The sequence below is a fragment of the Polistes dominula genome, unplaced genomic scaffold (assembly GCF_049000335.1).
Source record: "Polistes dominula isolate Pdom_NZ unplaced genomic scaffold, Pdom_raw_medaka contig_75, whole genome shotgun sequence".
NCBI lineage: Eukaryota > Metazoa > Arthropoda > Insecta > Hymenoptera > Vespidae > Polistes > Polistes dominula.
In genome coordinates, this window is record NW_028301003.1 from 3,314,933 (window position 1) to 3,337,170 (window position 22,238).

A 22,238-nucleotide genomic window follows, 5' to 3' on the forward strand; every position below is an offset into this window, starting at 1 on the left:
TTTGTACACTTATTTTAATAATAACTTATTTAATTAATTTAGTACATGTAATTATTATTATTATTGAATATTTGTATTATTGTCTTACTTGGAATAATCTATCGCCTGGTCGAGTAGGTTGATTATTGGACACTGCACGTCCTCCAGTATTCTCAACACTCTGATTAATCTGGTGCGTTATAATGGCATCTATCAAACTCGCTGCAGTCATAGTCGACGAAGTTTCGTTTTGTTGTTGATTAGAGGATTGATTTTGTTGACGGGATGACGATTGCGATTGTTGTTGGGATGGTTGTTGGGATGGTTGTTGTTGTGGTTGTTGAAGTCTCGAGGATTGTGAAAATCCGCTGCTCAATAATCTTGAGGATTCTCTATCTATTTGTTGTTGCTGTTGTTGTTGCTGTTGTTGTTGGTCGCGATACAATTGCACCATGTGTCGTCTCTCAACTTCAAAGCGATGCTGTTGTTGAATATGTTGGTGTATTTGTTGTTGTTGTTGTTGCTGTTGCTGTTGTTGTTGTTGCATATGAGCAAAGTCTCGTTCCCTTTGTTGTTGCATGGCCAAACGATGTTCCGCGTGTTGATGTTGCATTTCTTTTTCCCTTTGTTGATGACTAATAAGCCTTTCATGTTGCAATTCTTTTTCTCGTTGCTGAGCTCTCAAACTTTGCTCCTGATGTTCTTTTTCCCTTTGAGCCGCAGCAGCAGCTGCCATTTGTTGATGTATTTCCTTTTCTCTTTGTTGATGAACGGACATGCGATGTTCGGCATGTTCCTTTTCCCTTTGTTGTAACGATAATCTATGATCTACGTGTTGGATTTCTTTTTCACGTTGTTGTATTAAACGGTGTTCTTGTTGTTGAATCTCTTTCTCACGTAAATGATGTTGCTGAACAGCCAAACGTTGTTCCAAATGATATTCATTTTCTGCTCTTTGCAACCTGTGTTCCTCCTTTTCACGTAAATGAGCTAAATCGCGTTCCCTTTCTCTGTCACGTTGATGATGATGCGCAAGAGCCATTCTGTGTTCAACTTGATGCTGTTGTTGAATCGCCATACGATGTTGTTCTTGCAGACGTATCTCTTCGCGGAATACCCTGTTGTTATCGACGAATCGATCGGCCAACAATCTATCCGCCATTGTTTTTCCTAATCCTTCGTGACCACCACTGCCCGAAGCAGGATGACTATGGGGATGTGGAACTGGAAGACTCGGTTGTTGTACCGCTACATCTACCAGACTCGAGAACGCTTCTAACCCAGGCGGGGGTGGTGCATAATGCATCGGTTTTTGCGTATTATGCCTTTGTATGACACCTTGACGATTTTGCGTGTGCGTTTGAGGTGGTGGTGTACTTGGAAAGTAAAGTGTCGAAGGTGATTCGTTCTTAGCCGCAGTTTCTGCCGAGGTGCCGCTGCTGCCACGACTACGAGCGTGCATTTGTTGGCTGGTTATGTAATCGTTCATGATCAATTGTCTCGATGACAATTGTTGTTCCATCGTGTAACTTGGTGGTGGTCGACTCGAATAAGAGTTATATTGATTGCTATGAGTTACCACTACTGTGGCTGCCGCTGGCTGAACCTGACCTTGTCCAGGAACGTTTCCAGTTGTCACGGGTGAGTGTCGAATGGTACGATAATCGTACATTGGTGGACGTTTTTCTACCGTGAACGGATGAACCGGTGTACCTTGAGTTATCGAGCCAGCTTCTTTCGGACCTTGACTTCCTGAAGTGTTGACTACCGAACCAACACCACCAGTTGGTACGTTTGCAGTACTCACACCACTACTTGTATTTCCAGGAGGTGTCATTTGTCTTAACAAACCTTCGTAACGTGCACTCGACACTGGTGTACCGTGAGTGATGGATCCACCTTTATGAGTAGCCGTTCCAATGTTACTTAACTTCGGTGATAATTTTGGATGAGGTGGTGGTACGGATACTTTGTTCATCTTCGGTGTTAGAGGAGCTTGTGGTCTAGGCGAGGCTGCATAAATTAAAGGACTCTTAGCTCCTCGTCCTTGATCTGAATGAGGAGCGTGAGGATGATAAAATGAACCAATAGGTGGTTCCGAACGATAAATTGTTACTGTCGATGGCTTATGAATAGTTTGCATCGTGTGATTGTATTCTTGTTGTTGTCTTGGCTTTTTGATACTCAAGTCGAGGGTACCCTCGGTCTCACGTAATGCCTGTTGTACTTGCATCACGACTAGGCCTTCTTTAGGTAACATATCCGATGATGAACTTTGGCTACTAAGCGTTGTTGGTGGACAAGGTGTGATAGTTGCTTGCATTTGACCTACACAAAATAAAATTGTTTCCATTGCCAACTTGTTTTCCAAAATGTTTTCTTAATTATTAGATGATTAATATCAAACTTACCAATTTGTTGAGGACTCGGTGCAGAACGATGACTATGATGAGGACCCGATACTACTGAAAGTGTTGCCAAATTTGCCTCGCGGCTTGCCATCGCAGCCTTGATGATACTCTGATTGAAATCACGATAAAAAGGTGGATGATCATCCATATGATCCGATTGTAAAATACTCGATATCGTCGGTGTACCGGAATTAACGGGCACCGATAAATCACCGGTACCGGCTGGACTATTCGGAGTTCTTTTCAATTGCATTTCTATCACGCCTAACATGAGATCTTTCACCGTTAAGGGATTGTTATTACTGCTCTTGTTTGATGGTGGTGAATGCACTACAGGTGGTGCCTGCGGATGTTGTTGCAATGATGAATTGTTATTGCTGGCAGTAGTCAGTGTCACAACAACACTATTATTGTCCAAATCTGCGCCACCCTGACCTTCGTCCGCCGTCTCCTGAAACAATCACCGAACCTCTATCAGACGGCCCTATCTTGATAAAAGATCATATTTATCTATCTAATATATCATCCAGGTTGAATCCAAAGTTTCGAGAAAATCTTTTCTTGTTTGGATGGATGCCGGATATATCCGGCGCTCGAAGTGAAAGGGTTAAAGCAAACTTTTTGTAAGCATTACAATGAACAATGGACAACAAATCTTTTTGGTAAATAATCTTTGGTTTCACCCTGCATAAATAAGCAAAATAAAATAGATAAATAGAACTGATAAAACCTAACTAAGTTAACATTTTACTATAAAAAAGCGTTCTACTTTTAATATTAAAAATACATTCATTGTTTTTTGTTTTTTTTTTCTATCTAAATTTAAAAGAACTTTAGTGCTATCTCTTACCGTGGCAGAACTATCGTAATCTTCTCTATTGCCCGCCGTTACAATAGTACCACCACCAGCACCAGCACCAACACTGGCCGAGGATTGTTGAGATGATCCAATGCTAACTGGTGGAATCAAAGAAACCACAGCTATTTCTGTTAGTTTATCCCCAATTTTAGAATCTATTGATTGTGCAAACGTAATAGGCAATGTTGACGACGTTGAGGATGTTGTTTGTGCTGTTGTACTGCCGGTTACAGTGTTAGCTGGACTACCAGCACTTGCCGTGTCACTTGAATCATGCACCTGAATAAATAAATAAATGAGTGAATAATCACAATTCAACAAAAATATCAACGTTTATGAGATTTGTACAGCATATAACTGATAAAATATAGATAAAAAAAAGAAACAAATATATTTACGGCTAATTCGTCGCAACTACTCGTACTGCTACCACTTTCTTCTTCATCGGTCAAACATGGTCTTCTTTCTTCGCCCAATGATTGATAATATTCGGCTACTATTTGATCCAAGCAATACTTTTTCCGATAAGTAAAATAATAATTTTTACATTGGTGATTAGTCTTTCCCGGAATTTTGTCAGCAACCTTTGACCAATTGGTACCATGTTCACGCAATGCCCTTTTCAATTGATCCAATTCTTCATCGGTCCATTGTCTCGTCAATGAATCTGTACCATCCTCAGAAATGTCTGTACCACCACCGGTTAAATGTGATGCCAATCTTCTTGATATTCGATTGAAACATGCCGAACAACACTTGGTAGTGCTACTTGGTATCTCTGCAAAATTTCCAAAATTACATTCAAATTGAATCTAGCAAAATGTTAGAAGATGATGATAGATGATACTTACGAAATTCTTGAATAATTTGTTCTCTAATTTCTGGTGGTAAATCAAGCCATTTGGCTGGAAGTGCGCGTAATCGTTTAACTCTGGTCTTGGAACTACTATTATTGAGATTAGGACAACCAGGTAATGGACAGGCTGTGTAACGTCCTCTAACGGCTTTGCATCTACAGGTATTACATACTCTTGCACCTGGTGGTACTTGATCCTCTCTTAAACCATATTGGGAAGCTTGGCTACGTGGTAATGCACGACTCTGGGCGTTTCCTTCAACAACGTCTTGACAAACTGTACATGCGTGAGGTCCTATCTGTCTACCGCCTTCTGTCAAACAACAAAATTTCGAAACAACTAATCAAATGCATTGGACAACACTAATGTTACCATTTTTTTCATAATATTTCTTCATAACCTTCATACATAACCTAATCATACATAATTTAGTTGAAAGCTTGGACAATAATTATATCAGACAATTAATAATAAATACATAAAAAAAAACAGACAGCAATCGAATCTAATGCGTTTCTTTGCTCGTATCTTCGCATTCATTGGGCATAAAGTTGAGTAAATATCGCTAATCATCGTCGGCATACTCCGAGGGGTAGAAATTCGAGTAAGGGTAGGAGAGGGTGAGAGTGAGAGAGCAAGAGAAGAAATGTGTGTGTGAGTATGAAGGAAGGAAAGGAAAATGGTGGTGGGAAGAGGGGAAAAAGATAGGTTAGAGGTTTGGGGGTTGGGTAGATATAGAGGTAGGTATAGGTAAAGGTATATATATATAGGAGTAGGTAGAGAAAAGTAACCGCCGCACGATACCCGAGAGCGAGAAACAGAATAATTACCGAGACTTCGCTGGTTAACTAATTAAGGGTGCCCAATTAAAAAGTTCTTTCCCTTTCGGTCAGAGCAAGCTGAGTATAGAGTTAAAGAGAAAGAGAGAAGAAAAGTCGTCTTGCTGAAGAGTTGGAATAAGAGAGGGTCTAACTAAAAGGAAGAAGAAAAAAAAAACATAACCGACCAGTATTGGAGTGTCTTCCTAAAGAAAAAACCAAATTTCTTCTCGCGATCATCAAACAATCAAAGAACAAATTCTAATTTGATTATTATGATTTATGTTTCTCATCGTATACTTCATTCAGTAAACCCATGTTATTAATTGAGGACAACAACTTCAACATTAGGTTTTAATTATTTCATTTTTTGGAAATGATTTTAGGTTATTTAGGAATTTAGGAATTTATTTAGGAATTATTTTAGGTTAGTTAATATAAGGACAACAACAATGATCAATAGAATGATCATTTAAATCACAGAAATATGTCAATCATTCAATTATATTATTTCACACGTAGTACAAAGAAAAGTTACCATTTGCTAGTAATATTTCTTCATAGTTACTTTTTATTTCTATATCTTTTCCAGTTAAACTAATGACAAAGTCAATCCCAATTAGCTTAGGGAATACCTGGGGCCTTTTGAAAATCTACTGGTACACCCAACCCCAACACCACCATCACTACCACCAATACCCCAACAACACAATTCAATCGTTTGAAAATCGACGGCCAGTTTTGAAACGGATTATTGGTTGCACATGAAACGAACGAGGCAACCTACTGAATTATCCTCTTACTCTAGGGAGTAACTGTCAATCATTGTTCGTATACTATCCATACATACACACACATATACATACCTACCCCTAATGGCAGTATAGGATTGGGGATATGTTGAGATATGAACAGATAGAATCCGAGTATTAACAATCGACATGGATGTGAATTCTGTGTGACGATTCTTCCTCCTATGGCATTTGTGTATTCCTCCTTTCCTCCCATCTCCACCCACCCCCTTTCCCTAATACTAGCACCCATCATTCTTCTCTCTTTCTCTCTGTACGATGATGATGATGATCATCATCAACATCATAACCTCCTCCACCACCCACCTTCCCAATTCCTAACTACCCTTCCAGCAATTTCATCCGTCGGTGTGTCATTGCTAATTACGAGCTAACAATAATTATTAATGTGATTCCCTTGGATTTGAAAGACGTGACAGATTTAATGGAGAACGAATTGTTCCCACTGTGTGTGTGTGTGTGTAAAAAGTATATGTGAGATCATCCCTTAAAACTTTTGATTTTTTGAATGTTAGATGTTTCATGATTATTGTGATTGTTAACATGCAATTGATTTTAATATTACATTTAATTAAATACTAATAAAGATATTTATGAGAAATGTTATTTTCTAATAATAGAAAAATGATAAAACAATTGCATTTTATTAGAAGAAAATAAAACAAATAAAAAACAAAATACAGAATATAAGAGGGGAACTTTTGTGTTGAAACATTTAAGATGTTTTCCTTAGTATTATTATAGATTATGTAAAAAAAAAAAAAAATAAAAAGATAGGTATGAAAGAGGGTGATGTTTGTTAGCCAATAAAAAAGCAGAACCAAAAAATAAAACAAGAAGAAGAAGAAGAGAATGATAAGAAAGAGAAAAAGAAAAAAAGATGAGAGAAATGTTTCCGGGTACAATTTCTGCCGCCAGTTGAGTACAAAACAAAGAGATTTTAAATTGGTATAAGTAATGTGGAACAAAATTATACAAAGTACGTAAAAGAAAGAGAATGAGGAGAGTGAATAGCAATACCCAAGAGAGAAAAGGGACACGAGGAAAAGGGTGGAGGAGGTGGAGGCCAATAGAAGGAAAAGGGTCGACATTAACGTTGAGTTGATTTTCTATCTCTTTCTATCTCACCAGAGGAATTATCTCACGGTCGAAGGCCGCGAAACAAAAGCCCCCCCATCTCAAAACTCGAAAGATGAGAGAAAGACACACATACATATATACATACATCCCTACCAACTAACCCCCAACCCAACTCCCAACTCCTAATCTCTCACTTATATATATATATATATGTTTGTGTGTGTATGTGTATACCAGGGATTAAGTATATAGGCATAGTACAGAGTTCGAGTGATAAACCACAGTAAAAAGAAATATAAGGGTGGAAAAAATAAAATAAAATGTGGAAAAGAAAGAAAGAGAAGGATAGAACTATGTATATATATATAAAATGTAGCAAATGAGAGTATGAGACATATTATCCAAGCGCTAATTAAGCCGGCTTGCTGCCGAGAGGACCAAGGGACGCACTTTAAATGTTTCACAAAGGGAACCACTAAAGTTAGAGAGGTTATGTCTTTCTTTCTTCATCATTCAAGTCCCCTCTTCCTCTTCCCATACCCTCACCACCCTGTCATACTCTTTATCATCATCATGGATCTCTGCTTGCCCGTTCCTATTCCATCAAACCAACACCACCAACAACCACCACTATTTTCTTTCTTTTTTCTTCTCTCTTATAACCGTTCCCACCACTTATCTCTAATTCAGTTTTATCTCTTTGACTTCAGATTAATAATATATAAGCTCCTAGGTCTTTTGTTAATTATCAATAAATAATTCTTGTTGTTTAATCATCTTTTTATTATTATTATAATTTGGATGAAATCTTTGCGATAATTTGAGGTTAGGATAAAAAAAGGGTTTTATTTCTTTGTTTTTTGAGACATATTTGTAAAATTATTTTATTGGGTGTCCAGAAAGTTCATTACTGATGTTCAGTAGGTGACAAAGTTTATTTTGGTAAAAAACCTGAGAACTTCTGAGAAGTTCTGGAAAACCCAATAGAATGATCAGTGGACAAATTGAACGTGATAATAATCGATTAGAAATAATTTTGACCAACAATTTAGGAAAAAGGGTATATTTAGAATAAGTAAACTTTTATGTATATGTGTATGTATATGATAGGGATGAAATGAGGGTTGGTTGGTTGGTTGGTGAGATATTCTCGAGGCTAATAACCAAACGATTCCTCTTAGTATACTAAGTGAGAACACAGACAGAATTTCCGTTGATATAGTTTATAAAATATTCTCTTTGATCATTCCACCCTATACATCCTAATACACATAAATGGGTGTATATACGTATGTGTGTGCATGTAAAGAGAAAATAACAAGAGAATAACAACGAGAATAAGACAACAATTTAATATACAGTATCCAATTGTTAATTGGATGATTATAATCAAATACGTTTAATTAATATTACATAATAATCCCTTATTAGAACTAAATAATGTTTAACCCTTTGAGTACTGTTAAGTGAACGTATATATACGTTCAACAATATTTCTCTATCTAACCCCCAACCCTTATTTGACTTAAGATTCTTTTCCTTTGAAAAGTTAAGGTGTGTAATTTTCAATTACGTACCTTTTTTTTATTATTTTTGATTAAAATAAATGAAAAGACTATGATATTTTTTTTCGTTTATTTATATATAAAATACGTAAAATACGTTTGACGTATTTATACGTCCATCTGGTTAACAGGTTAAAAAACGTTTTGATACGGAAAAATATATTGATTAGTATAAATCTAAGTATAATATAATGACAGATAATAATAAAACACATGATTTATAATAGTAATTGGTGATGATAATAGTTCAGATATCTTTTTATATGTTTCCCTAATCAATCGTGACGAATGTAGAAGAGAAATCAACGATAATTTACGTTTCACCCCTGGATGCGTGAGGAAACAGGGGTTGAGGGGTAGGGGACGTTTGAAGGAAGCACTTTATATTCGAGGGGTTTGGGGGGTTAGAATGGACGGTTGGAATACAGGAGGAGGAGGTGGAAATGGGGATGGGGAGTAGGGATTGGGTTGGGTTGAGGTGGGGGAATACACTGAAGTGAGTGGGTGGGGATGGGATCGTGCTAACGTCGCTGATTCGCCCGGAGGCTAGCTATACTACTACTACCCGGTTTTTGTATTTATGTATTTATGAGATTTACGTTTCGCCAGGCTCCAGCAAAAATGATTAAAAGCAAACATCAAGCAGGTAGAGTAGAGTAGTAGTAGTAGTAGTATTCTTCTACGAATCGACACGAACAAGCAAGCAAGCAAGCTAGCAAGCAAGTTACTGCAACGGCATCGATACAAATGAAAATGCTGAGGAGGGATCAGTGAAAACATTAAATAAGACATTTTAGATTCCCAAGCACCCCACTCACCACCTAACCCAATCCCCGGATCATGCGTTTAGTTTTTTTTCTTTGTGTGTGTATGATACACTCTCTAACAACAGTTCAGTTGAAATTTGCTCAACAAATAACCCCCACCTTTCCCCTTCTTTCTGATGGATTAATAATTATTAATCGCTGTTATCGATTATATCAGAGAAAATGCCAAAGTCAATTAATTAAGCTGGTTAATTATTAAAAATGAAATCGTGGGATAGGTGTTTATAATTAAAGGATTGATTAATTATTATTAGTTTATTACAAAGCAACCTAATTAGCCAGTCAGAGTTAGTTAACTTATATATATATATATATATGTGTGTGTGTGTGTGTGCTAGCAGTTAGTTTTACTTGGGTATAGGTCAACCCCATGTGATCATCGATGATATCTTGATTGTAAGCATTAAACGAGATCCTGTAAATAGGAGGGGGGTTGTTTCTACTATTCTCTCTCTCTCTCTCTCTCTTTCTATTGGGATGATGGTGGGAGGATTGAAGTTGATGGTGGTGGTGGTGTGGTGCTCTTGGACCGATCAACTTGCCCCACCGGATTCTGGTCTGCTTATTGTGCAAACAACATCTGTCAATTGAAGAGGGGTGGTGGTGGTGGTGGTAGTTCCAAGAGAGAACAACCCCCGGATATGATAGAAGGAAGAGAACTCACCCCCCACCCCATCTCTCGATTAGCGACTGAGAAAACAATCGTTTCTATATATTATACACAGAAGGTTTTTAAATATGTACATTGAAGAGAATGTATGTGTGTGTGTTGTCATGCCATTTGTTCTTTTTGTTAATTACATTTTTTTAAATAATAATAATAATTAATTTGTTCTTACATAAAAAATAGGGAATTGATGAAATATATTTAATGGATTATTAATTTGACACCGTTGCAAAACAGATTTTAAGAAATTAAACAATAATAATAATAAATTTATAAGTAACAAAATATTTCATTAATTTTTATAAAAAAACATCCTATATTAAATTATAATAATTGAGATATACATTTATATATAAATCATTAAATTTTCTACTGTTTAACCCCCACTTCAACCCCCGTATCTTCTTCTGAACGTTAACACGTTCTTCCCACGATTTGAAGATTCGAAAACGTTGGTATAAATTTTATTTTTCATTTTATTTCTATTTTTTTCTTTCTCTTCTTTTAAAAATCCTCCCCCTCCCTCCACCTACACCACCACCATCACCACTCGTGGTATTTGCACGATGCAAATATACATCGCGGAGTGAACCACCATCGTCGACCGTCGTTTCATCGGCAACGTTTTGAAAACCCAGGAATAACGATTCGTTTTAACGTAAATTGAAAGAGAGATATGATATACGACGAAACGATTCAAAAAAAAAAAAAAATAAAACTCAGTCATCGGTTAGCAAATATTCCTCTTCGTAGTTAAGGTGATCTTTTGTACTATTTGAACAAATCCCTCCCTTCCGCCCTCCCTCCCTGTAGTATAATAATAGTAACCAATAGAATGATATATACGTAGTATTATGAAGTTATATTTTTACGTTATTTTATTTTTTTTCTTCCTACCCTGATACATAAAACGTGAAAATCTTTAAATTATATGAAGAAGACATTTTTATTCTTTTTATTATTGGTTATCAATGTTAATTAATAATATATTATAATGTATATGTTTTATTTTAAAACGAGCATCGATCAAACATTTTTCTGGTATTTCTTCGAATGGGTATTGGATGATGAATAAAAAAGATAGTGGGGGAGGGAATAGAACCAGCCAATAGTAAGACAGAACACAACGAGAGGGAAGAGTATATTTTTTAAAAATGTGGATTAACTGCACATTAACGGAAATTAACGAATAAAAGTAAATGATTCGTCGTAAGCTATGCTAAAGAAATATATATATATATATAATAGATAGGAGAAAGATATATTAACCGTACGATGTGCAGCCATACGTGAATAATCCGAGTATTTGCAGAACGAAAATGCGCGCTCGTGTTCGTGCCGAATTAAACCGTGCGCAGTCTAATGCACAGGGTGGAGGAAACACACACACACACATAAAATGAATGAGTGAATGTGTATGTGTGTGAGAGAGAGAGTGCTGTTGCAGGTAGCCAAGGTATTAATTGGGATTAAGTAAATCAAGACGCTAATTAGCTAGTGCCAAGCGCGCGCGGAATTGCAGGCCAACGATGATATCTCTCCATCAAACCTATCCCCCATCCCCTTATCCAACCCCCAACTAACCCCCACCTCTTCTTCTTCCCCTTCCTCTTCCCTTTTCCCCCACTTCTTCACCACCATCGTCATTACCAACCTACCACTAGCGTCCCTACTACCCCATCACCACCGACCTGCAGTACACCACCACTAGGACTACAATTACCATCCTATATATTACAATCTCAACCAACATACCAATACCATCACTTCCTTCAACGTTGAGTCCTTCAGCATCCACATAGGCTTTTACTATTCCTAATTTTTTTTCTTACTATAATTCATTTTGGTTAACTGTTATCAATTCCTGGTAATACTATTAACTGATTATTACACACACACACACCTTTACTATCATTTTAGAAATATTTTTTTTTTTATAATAATTCTACCCACCCTCATCAATCTTATTAACCATGATTTATTCTTTTTTGTTATAAAATTATTTTTTAACCAACTCAACCAACACCAATACCACCACTGGTTCTTGACACCATTGACTCTATCAGTATGCACATGGGCTTTTACTATTCCTAATATATTTTTGAATGAAAAAAGAAATTGATGAATTATTTTTGAATATTTAAAAATGAAAAAGTAAAGAAAATATTGTTAAACTATGAAAGAATATTCTTTGAAAGAGTAATATTAGTATTAGTAGTAGTATAATAACAGCAATACTAAATTGAATAACGTACGAGGAGGAAAGAGAACGAGCAAGGGTATTTATTATCTTACAAGGGGTAAAAAAAAAAGAAAAAGTAAGAGGAGGAAGAAAAAGGGGGGAATGATAACGTTGAGATAGAAGTGAAATCGTGGTAGAGAAGCAAACTCTTGAGAGTGGAAAAGGAAGGCCGCGTGAGATCCTGGTAATATCGCGGAAAGTGTTTGCTCAGGTTGTCTCGACCGAGCTTGAAGCATTAAACCGACGTCGAGAGGGTTCTTTCACTCTGGGATTCAAGAAGCTGCTACTGCTACTGCTGGGTGTGCTGGTGGTAGTGGTGTTGGGTTATAGTAGTAGTAGTAACCTTTTCCTTTTCTTTTTTCTTTATCTTCTTCTTCTACCACGTATTTTTTTCCTCTATTCCTTATACTTGTATTCCCATTTTTAAGATCTCACTATTTTTCCTTCAGCAAAGATCAAGGGGTTAACTATGATATAACCCCCCCTCTTTCTTATATGTCCAAATTTTTAATATATTTTTTTAATTGGTTAATGATGTGGTGTATTACCAGTGATCCCATTCGTACGATAATTATCGTACACGTCACATAATTAGAAGCATTGTACGATCGTAAATCCAACTTGTACGATAATTTTACGATAATTCGATATGTAAATATAATTTTCGATATGTCTCGATTTTGTTTTTGGATCACTGGGATCACTGTGTATTACCTAGGAATACTAATATTTTTAGGTTAGGTTATGATGTTAGGTAAAAATAATTGGTTAACATAGATTTGGTTAGGTTATGATGTTGTGTACCACCTAGGAATATTAATATTTTGATTGGTAATCTTCTATGAAAGTTTATTGGGTGATTATTATTAATAATATAAGTTTTCCACCATTTCCATGACAAAGATCATTAAAGGGTTAAATGATATGATCCTAACTTATTGAAATCTTAAACATTTCTTATTGGATAATAATGTGATACCTAGAAATATATTTTTGTTGGTTAGAAAGTTTATTACAAATTAAATAACCTAATATTTTATTTGAATTCCTAAAAATCCACCAAACCTAATACAAAATCCTTGACAATTATAACCTGTAATAATTGATTTTTTCCAAGTGTACAAGTAAAGTAGTACCCCCCCCAAATCAACGTTTAACATTTTTATTAACAAAAATGATAACTTTCAAATTTAATACATCCTCATTAACATTTTATTTGACTTTCTAAAATTCCACAAAACCAAAATTCAAACTCAACTTAAAAATAGCAATAAAAAACAAGAAACTAGCCTAATATAATTCTAGAAAAATACTACAATGAAAATCAATGAATTAAAAAATAAATAAAAACGATGACGATGAGAAGAACTAGTTAAGGTCTCCATCAGTCCCCATAACTCCCAACCCACAACAACCCCCAGCCCCCCAACAGCCAATAGAGTACATTCGTTACGAAAGAGTAGGTTATAAAGTGGTTGTGATGATAGCATTGGTTGTTATTAGTAGTAGTAAGGTTAGATACGAAGAAGATGAAAAAGGAAATACGTTAGTATGAGATGGTAAAAGATAGGAAGAGTAGGAGAAGGGGGTTGGGGTTGGGGTTGGGAGGTAGGGGGTTGGTTTAGCGTCTGTGTTAGCTTCGATTTGAAGCTTTGGCCTCCTGGGAAATGTGCGTAATCGTTGTGTATATCCCGTTCAAAACTCAACCGGCGACGGGATTCCTCGTCTCTCTCTCGTTGGGCAATTCCCGTTTGTTTATGCGCCACGATGGTATGTGGTGGGGTAGTGGTAATGGTGGTGATAGTGAGATAGTGATGGTGTATAGTGACAGCAATCATGGGCATGGGCTTTCCCGTCGACGACTTTCCCTATTAGAGGACTGTTTTAGAAATTCTGAGCCCTTTTGTGAGGTACACTCTCTTCTTCTCCTTCTCGCTGTTAGTAAAATACAAAAAAGAAAAAGAAAAGAAAAAAAAACTAGAAAGAGAGAGAGAGAATGAGAAACTTAGGCATCCCAATGGCATGAACTACTTGTGTGTATGTGTGTGTGGGGGTGATTTATACTTTCTACAAAGGAATTATACTTTTCTGGTAGGAGGTTGGGGTGGGGGTATAGGAATCTCGATAAAAAAGAACTATTCCTGAATCGTTCCTATTCAAATTATTATCCGAGAATAAACTGCAACATAGTTTTTTTATTTTTTTTGCTGCATTATTGTTATTTTTGTTCTTTTTTTGTGTTTAACATATTTGCGCTAGCTCAACAAATCTCTTTCAATATATAATATACCAACATTAATAATAATGACCCAACAATTATTATTCTTTTTGCATAGTCTAACACAACAACCCAACTTTTATAGGAACAAACAAAAAAGATCAACTTTTGAATACCTCTTAATCACAGGCAGTTAACTGTGATGACCCCCCACCCCATACCCCTCCTCTTGCCACCACTACCACCACACGACCACCACTACCGTCCCTCGTTCCACCATATTTCTTTGAAAAGTGTATAACCTAAAAATGTGTCGCCACAAATGATGGGATAAAAGAGACATTTTGGAGACAATAATTTTATTCACGACGTGTATACACGTCGTCTATCATAGTTCAAGATGAATTTACAATCATCGAATAACAAATATGTTGTCAGCATTATAAATCTTTAGATACTGGAAATTTTCAATAGATGGCGGTGTATTACAATTTAATTATTTCGATAAAACTAACCTTACTTTTGAAATTTTTTCGTATATTATTATTTTATGTGTTGTTATAATTTACTAAATAGTTTAGAATTATATTATCGATTAGTTTATTAAATATTAAATAGATATATAGTTAAACAGTCCCTGTAAATGTTGTCTATGAGTTCTAACGACTAAATAAAAATAAATCTTGGTATTTGTAAAAGAAGGTACTGAAAGTACTGTGAAACCTCAACCCCTCAACCCTCAAACCCCAACCAACCCCTTCTAGTCGTAGTAGCAGTAGCAATACACCAAACCATGCAACCCAACCGATTTTATATGAACCGCTCAATTTCTCTTTTCTACCGAACTACGAAGAAGAACGGCCGGCACGAGCGTAAGAGGAATGAGTGAAAGAGAGTGTACGTAGTAAACCTCGTCGCAAAAGAAGGGTAGTAGCAGTAGTAGTAGGGTAGTAGTAGTAGTCGAGGGTTGTAAAAGATAGAAAGAGAGAAAAGAAAGAAAGTAAACGAGAAAACCTACACCCACCTACGTTAGGTAGGTATGAGGCCAGAATAAAGTGGGATTCAGCGCAACGTGAATTATAAACGATATTATGCAAACACCCCAAGAGAAGAGAAGGAATACTCACCCCCCCCCTTCTGTTCCTCCTCTTCTCGTCGTGCCGTGAGTTAATTTAATGAAAAACATCAGAGACCAAACCTGGCTTGAAAGATAGAACTGATAGAGAAAGAGAGAAAGAAGAAGATAAAAAGAAAAAATAAAAAGAAAGAAAAGTGGGAGAAAGAGATGAGATGACGATGATGATAGGAAAAAAAAAAAGAAACGAGAGAAAGATGAAGAGAACGAACGGTAAAAGACGCATCATCTCCACCCAAAAAAGAGAGGCTGAACACTTGAAGTTACCCAAAAAACACTCTTCTCTTCTTCCTCTTCTTCTCATCTAGTTAGTCTACTCTCTTATCTCTCTCTTTCTCTTTTTCTTTTACAATGGAGTGTATGTTTTTACGAGTACTTTTTCTTTTTCTTCTTTAACCTCTTTCACCAACGATCGTACACACTACCCTATGTATAAACTTCTGTCATTTTAAAGAACAATAATTACCCTTAACACTCGACCATTGTTATTTCACATTCCCGTTAACAATGGGATCCTAAAATTCTTCAAACAAACTCTTAAAAATAAATACTTCGATCATTATTAAGAAAAATTGTCAGCACAATAGATGGAAGAGGTTTGGTTTACTGTATTTACTATATTAACACACGACCATTCATATTATTTCACATTCCCGTTGACAATAGGATCCTAAAATTCTTCAAAGAAATTAATAAAAATAAATACTTCGATCATTATTAAGACAAATTGTCAACCCAATAGATAGAACTTCCCTTATTGGAATCTGATTGAATTAAAAAACAAAATTAGGATTTCTTTTGTAATTTTTCTAAAGTTTAAGAAAAAGAAAGAGAAGGATCATGAAATCGAAGAAAAACCTAGTCGAAAGATCGAGAAGGGTTCAGAACAGAGAGAGAAGTCCCCTCCTACAGGTAGACACAGAGAAAAACACGGAGTTAGAGATTGAAAGAGAAAGAAGGAATGTGATGAAAGGAAATGAGTCGTCGGCGCACGTGCAACACACTTGGTGGTGTGTACCATGACCGTAGCAGCAGACAGGAGAACATCCAATCTGCACAACTCAGGGGCGGATCTTCATAGATAGAGGGTTGGGGCGCGGCGTGCGATGACTGGTGGTTCCCTACGAACCAACGCGCAGGATGAAACTTTCTGGGGGAACACGAGGGGGTTGGAGGGTGAACGGGGATGATACAGAAAAAGCTAGCGCAAATCGGACACATTTATATATCCACCTATATACACACACATATACACACACCCAAACTAGGCATATGCACGCAAACACACTGTTAACCGGTACTACGACAATAATAACGAGGTGGAGACAGCGAGGACAAGATGGAAAGGGTAAAAGCTGATAGGTTCGATGGAGGTGGAAACGACAATCCTGCTATCCAACTCTGGCGTTCAAATCACGGAGAACCGTGATCCCCGTCGCTACACCTATCTCTCTACTGGTGGTGTTCTTCTCTTATCATTTTCATCTTATCAATCGCGGGATAACGGGGTTTCATTAATTCTTCTTTTAATCACCTGTCAAGTGTTCCTTTTTTCTTTTTATTTAATTCCAAATAGCGGTTAATAGATAGAAGTGAGTTTCTTCGAAGATTCGCGAAATTATGGATCGCGTATTGTTCGTTTAATAAAATGATTATTTAATTGTTAATCCTTGAAATATAAATATTATCAGAATGTACAGTTTGTACAGAGCTTGGTTCGGTGACGATAACGCTGCGGATAATTATAATCGTTTGCAAGAAACATTATCACCACCCGATACAGTGATCAGAGTTGGTAACGAGGGAGAACATCAGTTCATTGCACACAAGGGTATTTTAGCTGCACACAGTGGCTATTTGAAGGCTTTGCTAGCTAGTGCAGCAGCTAACAACAGTTCGAATAATGGGCCAAACTTTGCCAGCACTTGTGGCGGATTGAATTCGGGGAGTTCTACTAGCTCGACAAGTTCCGGTATTATAGGTGGACAACAACATACGCGACAACAACCGGTTACTTCTGTTTCAGTATCATCTATCGGTAATTTCTAAACGAAACGTTAAATGAAGAAGTGTTTAATTGATGATGATAAGGAAACAACACGTTTTGATTGTTTCAGGTGGAGAAGCATTTGCTCCATTGCTAAATTACATGTACACAGGTAGATTGGAAGTAACATTAGACAATGTTTACAGTGTACTATTGGCAACTCATTTGTTGCATATGCCAGGTGCATTGGAACAATGCAGAGCTGCTTTACTCAGATTAAGAGCACCCCCTCCTTTACCAACACCTATACCAATACCACCAGTTTCTACATCAACGTCAACATCCAATTCAGGTCCTGGAAGTATACTCAGACCAATACCAAATAGATTGGTATTGGGACCACCTTTGTGTTGGCCTCAAACGAGCTCAATTTATCCTTCAACTGCGACAGCACCAACGTCCGTCGGTCTACCACCGCATTTACCTCAAATGCAACCAACTACTGTCCTAATACCACCATCCGTTTCACCTAACTTATCGGTCATTCCTACATTAAGTACTCAAGAAACTCAAGAACCATCATCTTCTAGCACCCATTACAGGTTAGCCATCAATTTTTCTTATATTTTCAACTAGGTTTTCTGATTATATAAAATTACTTTTGTTTTTATTAGCTCAACCAATAGAGAAATTTCGAGATCACCGAGATCCTCGCCAACGCGACAATTAAACAAACGAACGATCAACGTGAAATCCCGATCCCATTCGAGATCGACAACACCGGAAACCATTTCACCACAAGTTTCATCTCATCCATATGCAAACGCGACAGCAGCAGCAGCAGCAGCAGCGGCGGCTGCAGCTGCAGCTGCAGCAGCGTTCAATGCATTCGCATCGAGATCTTCATCCCCATCAGCAGTGTCACCGCGTTCCTCGTCATTATCGCGATCACCTTCACCATCGTCATCATCCAGACGTGGGAAAAAAATGAATAATCCGATAGATCGAAGAGATGTTGTTCATTTCAAATCAGAATCATCATCTCATATAATTGACACAACTTGTTCAACTATGACAACAACTACTACCACCATTAGTACAACCACAACGACGACGACAACAACAGCAGAAGAAACAACGACAGGTACGACAACGAATAATCAACGTAGACGATCAAATGATAATTCAAATTCAATCGGAAACTCACCCTCAAGAATCAACAACACCGATATACCTAAAAGTTTGACCATCAATGAAATGGATCGTGAACGTAGACCATCCCATAGACGAAAAAATCGAATACCCAATAATAATAACAACAACAATAATAATCAAAACAACAATAATACCAATACGAACAATATAAATGATCCCTCATCATCCAATAACAACAGCAGCAGTGTTTTATCCGTGGTTTATGACGTTGCTTGTTGCGATGGTCCAGTTAAATTTCATCGTGTGTTAAATGAAAATTATACTTTATCTCAAGCACGTTTGCAAAGGCATTGTATTGAAGAAACAACTAGACCACCATGCGAAAATGATGAAAATGGTGGTGGTGGTGGTAGAACTTCCATGTTAACACCAAATACCACAAGAATACGAAATTGTCAGATAGATCCTATGATAAATTCACAAACAAATGATTCTACTACAACAACTAGCAACAATGTTGGCAATTATAGTTGCGGTTATTGCAGGCATACATTCAAATCGCAATATTGTTATAGAAAACACGCTAAAAGACATTTGTTACCAACCAGATCATCAAGCAATAATGAAACAACAACAATAGCAACTACTACAACAACAGCAACAACAACCGGTGGTAATGGTGGTGGTGGTGGTGAAAGAAATCGTCAAGATGGTACCAGAAACAGAAGAGAAGTTAGATTATTGGATTTGAACGTTCAATATTATCCCTGCAAAATATGTGGATGCAAATTTCCAAGTTATTATTTTGTACACAAGCATAGAAAATTGTGTCACGCTAATATCGATGATAATCCTAGGGTTAACAACAGGGACGACGTTGTTAATTATAATGATCAAGAATCAATAACTCAACCTAATGTTGTTGATGATACACCAACACCCACCACCACAACCAATCACGAATGAACAGAGTGAACTATGTTTTTTTTTCTGTGAATGTGTGTGAAAACAGGTGTTTCAAACGAATTTTAAATGAATTAATAATATTAATAATAATAATAATAATTAATTAATTAATTAATTAATACGCATTATTATTCATGTCAATAAATTAAACATCTCATAAATGAATTTTAAATCTTATAAAAAAAAGAAACAAAAATCGTATCACAAATTAATCAAAATCTGTGCCACCTGTATATGTGAGTAAAAGAAGAATGTGTGTGTTAAAATATATATATATATAGTTCGTTAGTTTGTTTCAATGATAATCAATTGATTTTCTGTATAATAATTAATAACATATCATTGTTTCCCCCCACCCCTCTCTCATAGATAGAAATTTGAATTAAATGGGAAACAAAAGAAAAAAAAGTGAATTTCTTGAAAATGTTGATTCAATAATGGGGTAGGAGGTGGTTCTAACCGTTATTACGTTACAATTACTCAATTTATAATTATTTAACAATATTATAATAAGATAAATTAAAAAAAACATCACAAGATTAATGTGGTATCATAGATAAATAATAATTACAAATGATTGTAATGCAATTAATCATTTAACTATTAATTTGACTTGTATAAATAATTTAGATGTAAAATACTTAACAAACAAGTCCAATTATACAACAGTTAATTTATTAATTTAATTAATGTGATGAAATTGATAGATACTTGTATTAATAAATTATTATTTATATTATATTATAATATTATATTAAATATATAAATAAAATATTTACCAATAATGCGAGAGATCTTACAAGAATGAAAAATTTCATTTAATTTTATTGAGTAACATAAAAAATATATTGAACGCAATTATATAAAATATGTGGTAAGATTAAAAAAAAAAAATAAAACACACACTGTATAAATCGTTTAAAAAAAAGAACAATGTAACAATTTAACTGTTCTGAATATTTGAACACATTTAAAATTAAATATAACACATATAATATAATATAATAGAACACAATATAATATAGAATAATATAATATAAAAATAAAATAAAACAAAAGTTTCATTTAGTCATAATAAAAAAAAAAATGAAGAACGACAAGAAAAAATATTATTTAGAAAAAAAAAGAAAAAAAAAGTAAAACAACTATTCTCGTGGTCTTGGGGAAATATTTTCATTTAAGTTTTAATTAGCATCACAAGGACCTAATAATCCTGACCAATCTTCCTAGTAGACCTCATGTAACTTTTGTAACCAAAAGAAAAAAAGAAAAAAAAGAAAGAAAAAAGCACCAAACATATTTATGCGAATGCACGATATAAAAAAAAAAGAAAAAGAAAAATAATTGAATGTACTCACCAATGATATCCGTGGATTGTGCTTCTTCATCACTGGTTTCCATTGGATTGGCATGATTTTCTTTTTTCTTATCCTTAATCCTACTAGTAGCTGCCGTATTAATACCACTACTATTATTACCACCGGTTGTTTCCCTACAACTAGTCTTCTTTTTACCCGTATCCTTAAACTCGGACTGCATGGCAGGTACATTGGTGGTGTTGACGTTTAACGAACACGCTGCTGCTGATCCTGACAACGTATTTTTACCTTCCATTCTAAACAAACCAAACAAACAATTCAATATCATTATTATTATTATTGCATAAACTTATATAATTATTCCTCCAATAGAATCTAATATATAACAATTTTCCTTTGCAAGGTAATTTGAAAAACATTCTAAACTAACCAACACAAAATTAAATATTATTATTATTATTATTATTATTATTATTATTATTGCATAAACTTGTATGATTATTCTTACCCCTATCCCTTCCCCAAATAGAATCTAACCTATAAATATTTTATTTTGCAAAGTAATTTGAAAAACATTACACCGAATCACAAAATTGTTTGATTTAACAATCCCACCTCCCAACCCTCCACCAATACCCATACTGTTTGTTTTTTAATATCAAATATTGAACAAAGTTCCTATATGGAATTGTTTAAAATTTTCTAACAAGAAAAAAAAGAAAATAAATAGAAAATATATTCCTATAAAAATAGATATGAAATCTCAGTTACACAACCTTGAAAACTATTTGTTATATGTCAAATTAATAACAATTATTCTTCTCAATATATATATATTGTCTTTCAATCATTGATAACAGCAAAAGGGTATTATGAAATTTCTAATATGATCAATTCAATTATGAGGATGGATGGATGGATGGATGGATGGTAGAGTTGAGTAAATATAATCCACTAAACCAGTAACCATTGATTAGCATTACAATCTGCTAATAACTGGTTCTTCTTCTTCCCTCTACACCCATTCCTCCTTTCCCTTCTCACCCTTAAATCTATCATCATCCTATTCCCACTGTTCCTCTTCATCTGAACTACCCCTCTTCTTCCTCATCCTACATTTCATGAAACCCCACTTAAGTATCCCTAGTACCTCCTCCTCCTAGTACCCTTTTTACCTCTACATACCCCTCCCCTTCCTCAATCTCCTATCGATTAAACTTCCATAATGTAAATTCGTTTCTTTGACTGAATATTATTACGTAAATTCTCCCCCCACCCCCACTACTTCCCTTATCCACGAGTTAAATTTTTTTGTGATATAATATTTAATGCAATAGTTGA

At 35.6% G+C, this 22,238-nt stretch overlaps 2 protein-coding genes across 2 annotated transcripts in view; one reads left to right on the top strand and one right to left on the bottom strand.

Moving 5' to 3' along the window:
• Smr (nuclear receptor corepressor smrter) overlaps window positions 1-22,238 on the bottom strand; it is a 63,816-nt gene that overhangs the window by 8,414 nt on the left and 33,164 nt on the right. The window contains 6 exon segments of the mRNA XM_089173894.1: window positions 89-2,307; window positions 2,391-2,841; window positions 3,241-3,528; window positions 3,648-4,027; window positions 4,101-4,418; window positions 20,937-21,193. Of these exon segments, the coding sequence (XP_089030020.1) occupies window positions 89-2,307; window positions 2,391-2,841; window positions 3,241-3,528; window positions 3,648-4,027; window positions 4,101-4,418; window positions 20,937-21,193 (3,913 nt within the window).
• On the top strand, window positions 16,319-20,332 carry LOC107069623 (uncharacterized). Its single transcript, XM_089173895.1, has 3 exons — window positions 16,319-17,508; window positions 17,588-18,059; window positions 18,132-20,332. Exons 1-3 carry the CDS (start codon window positions 17,163-17,165, stop codon window positions 19,576-19,578), a joined length of 2,265 nt encoding a protein of 754 aa, XP_089030021.1. The 5' UTR covers window positions 16,319-17,162; the 3' UTR covers window positions 19,579-20,332.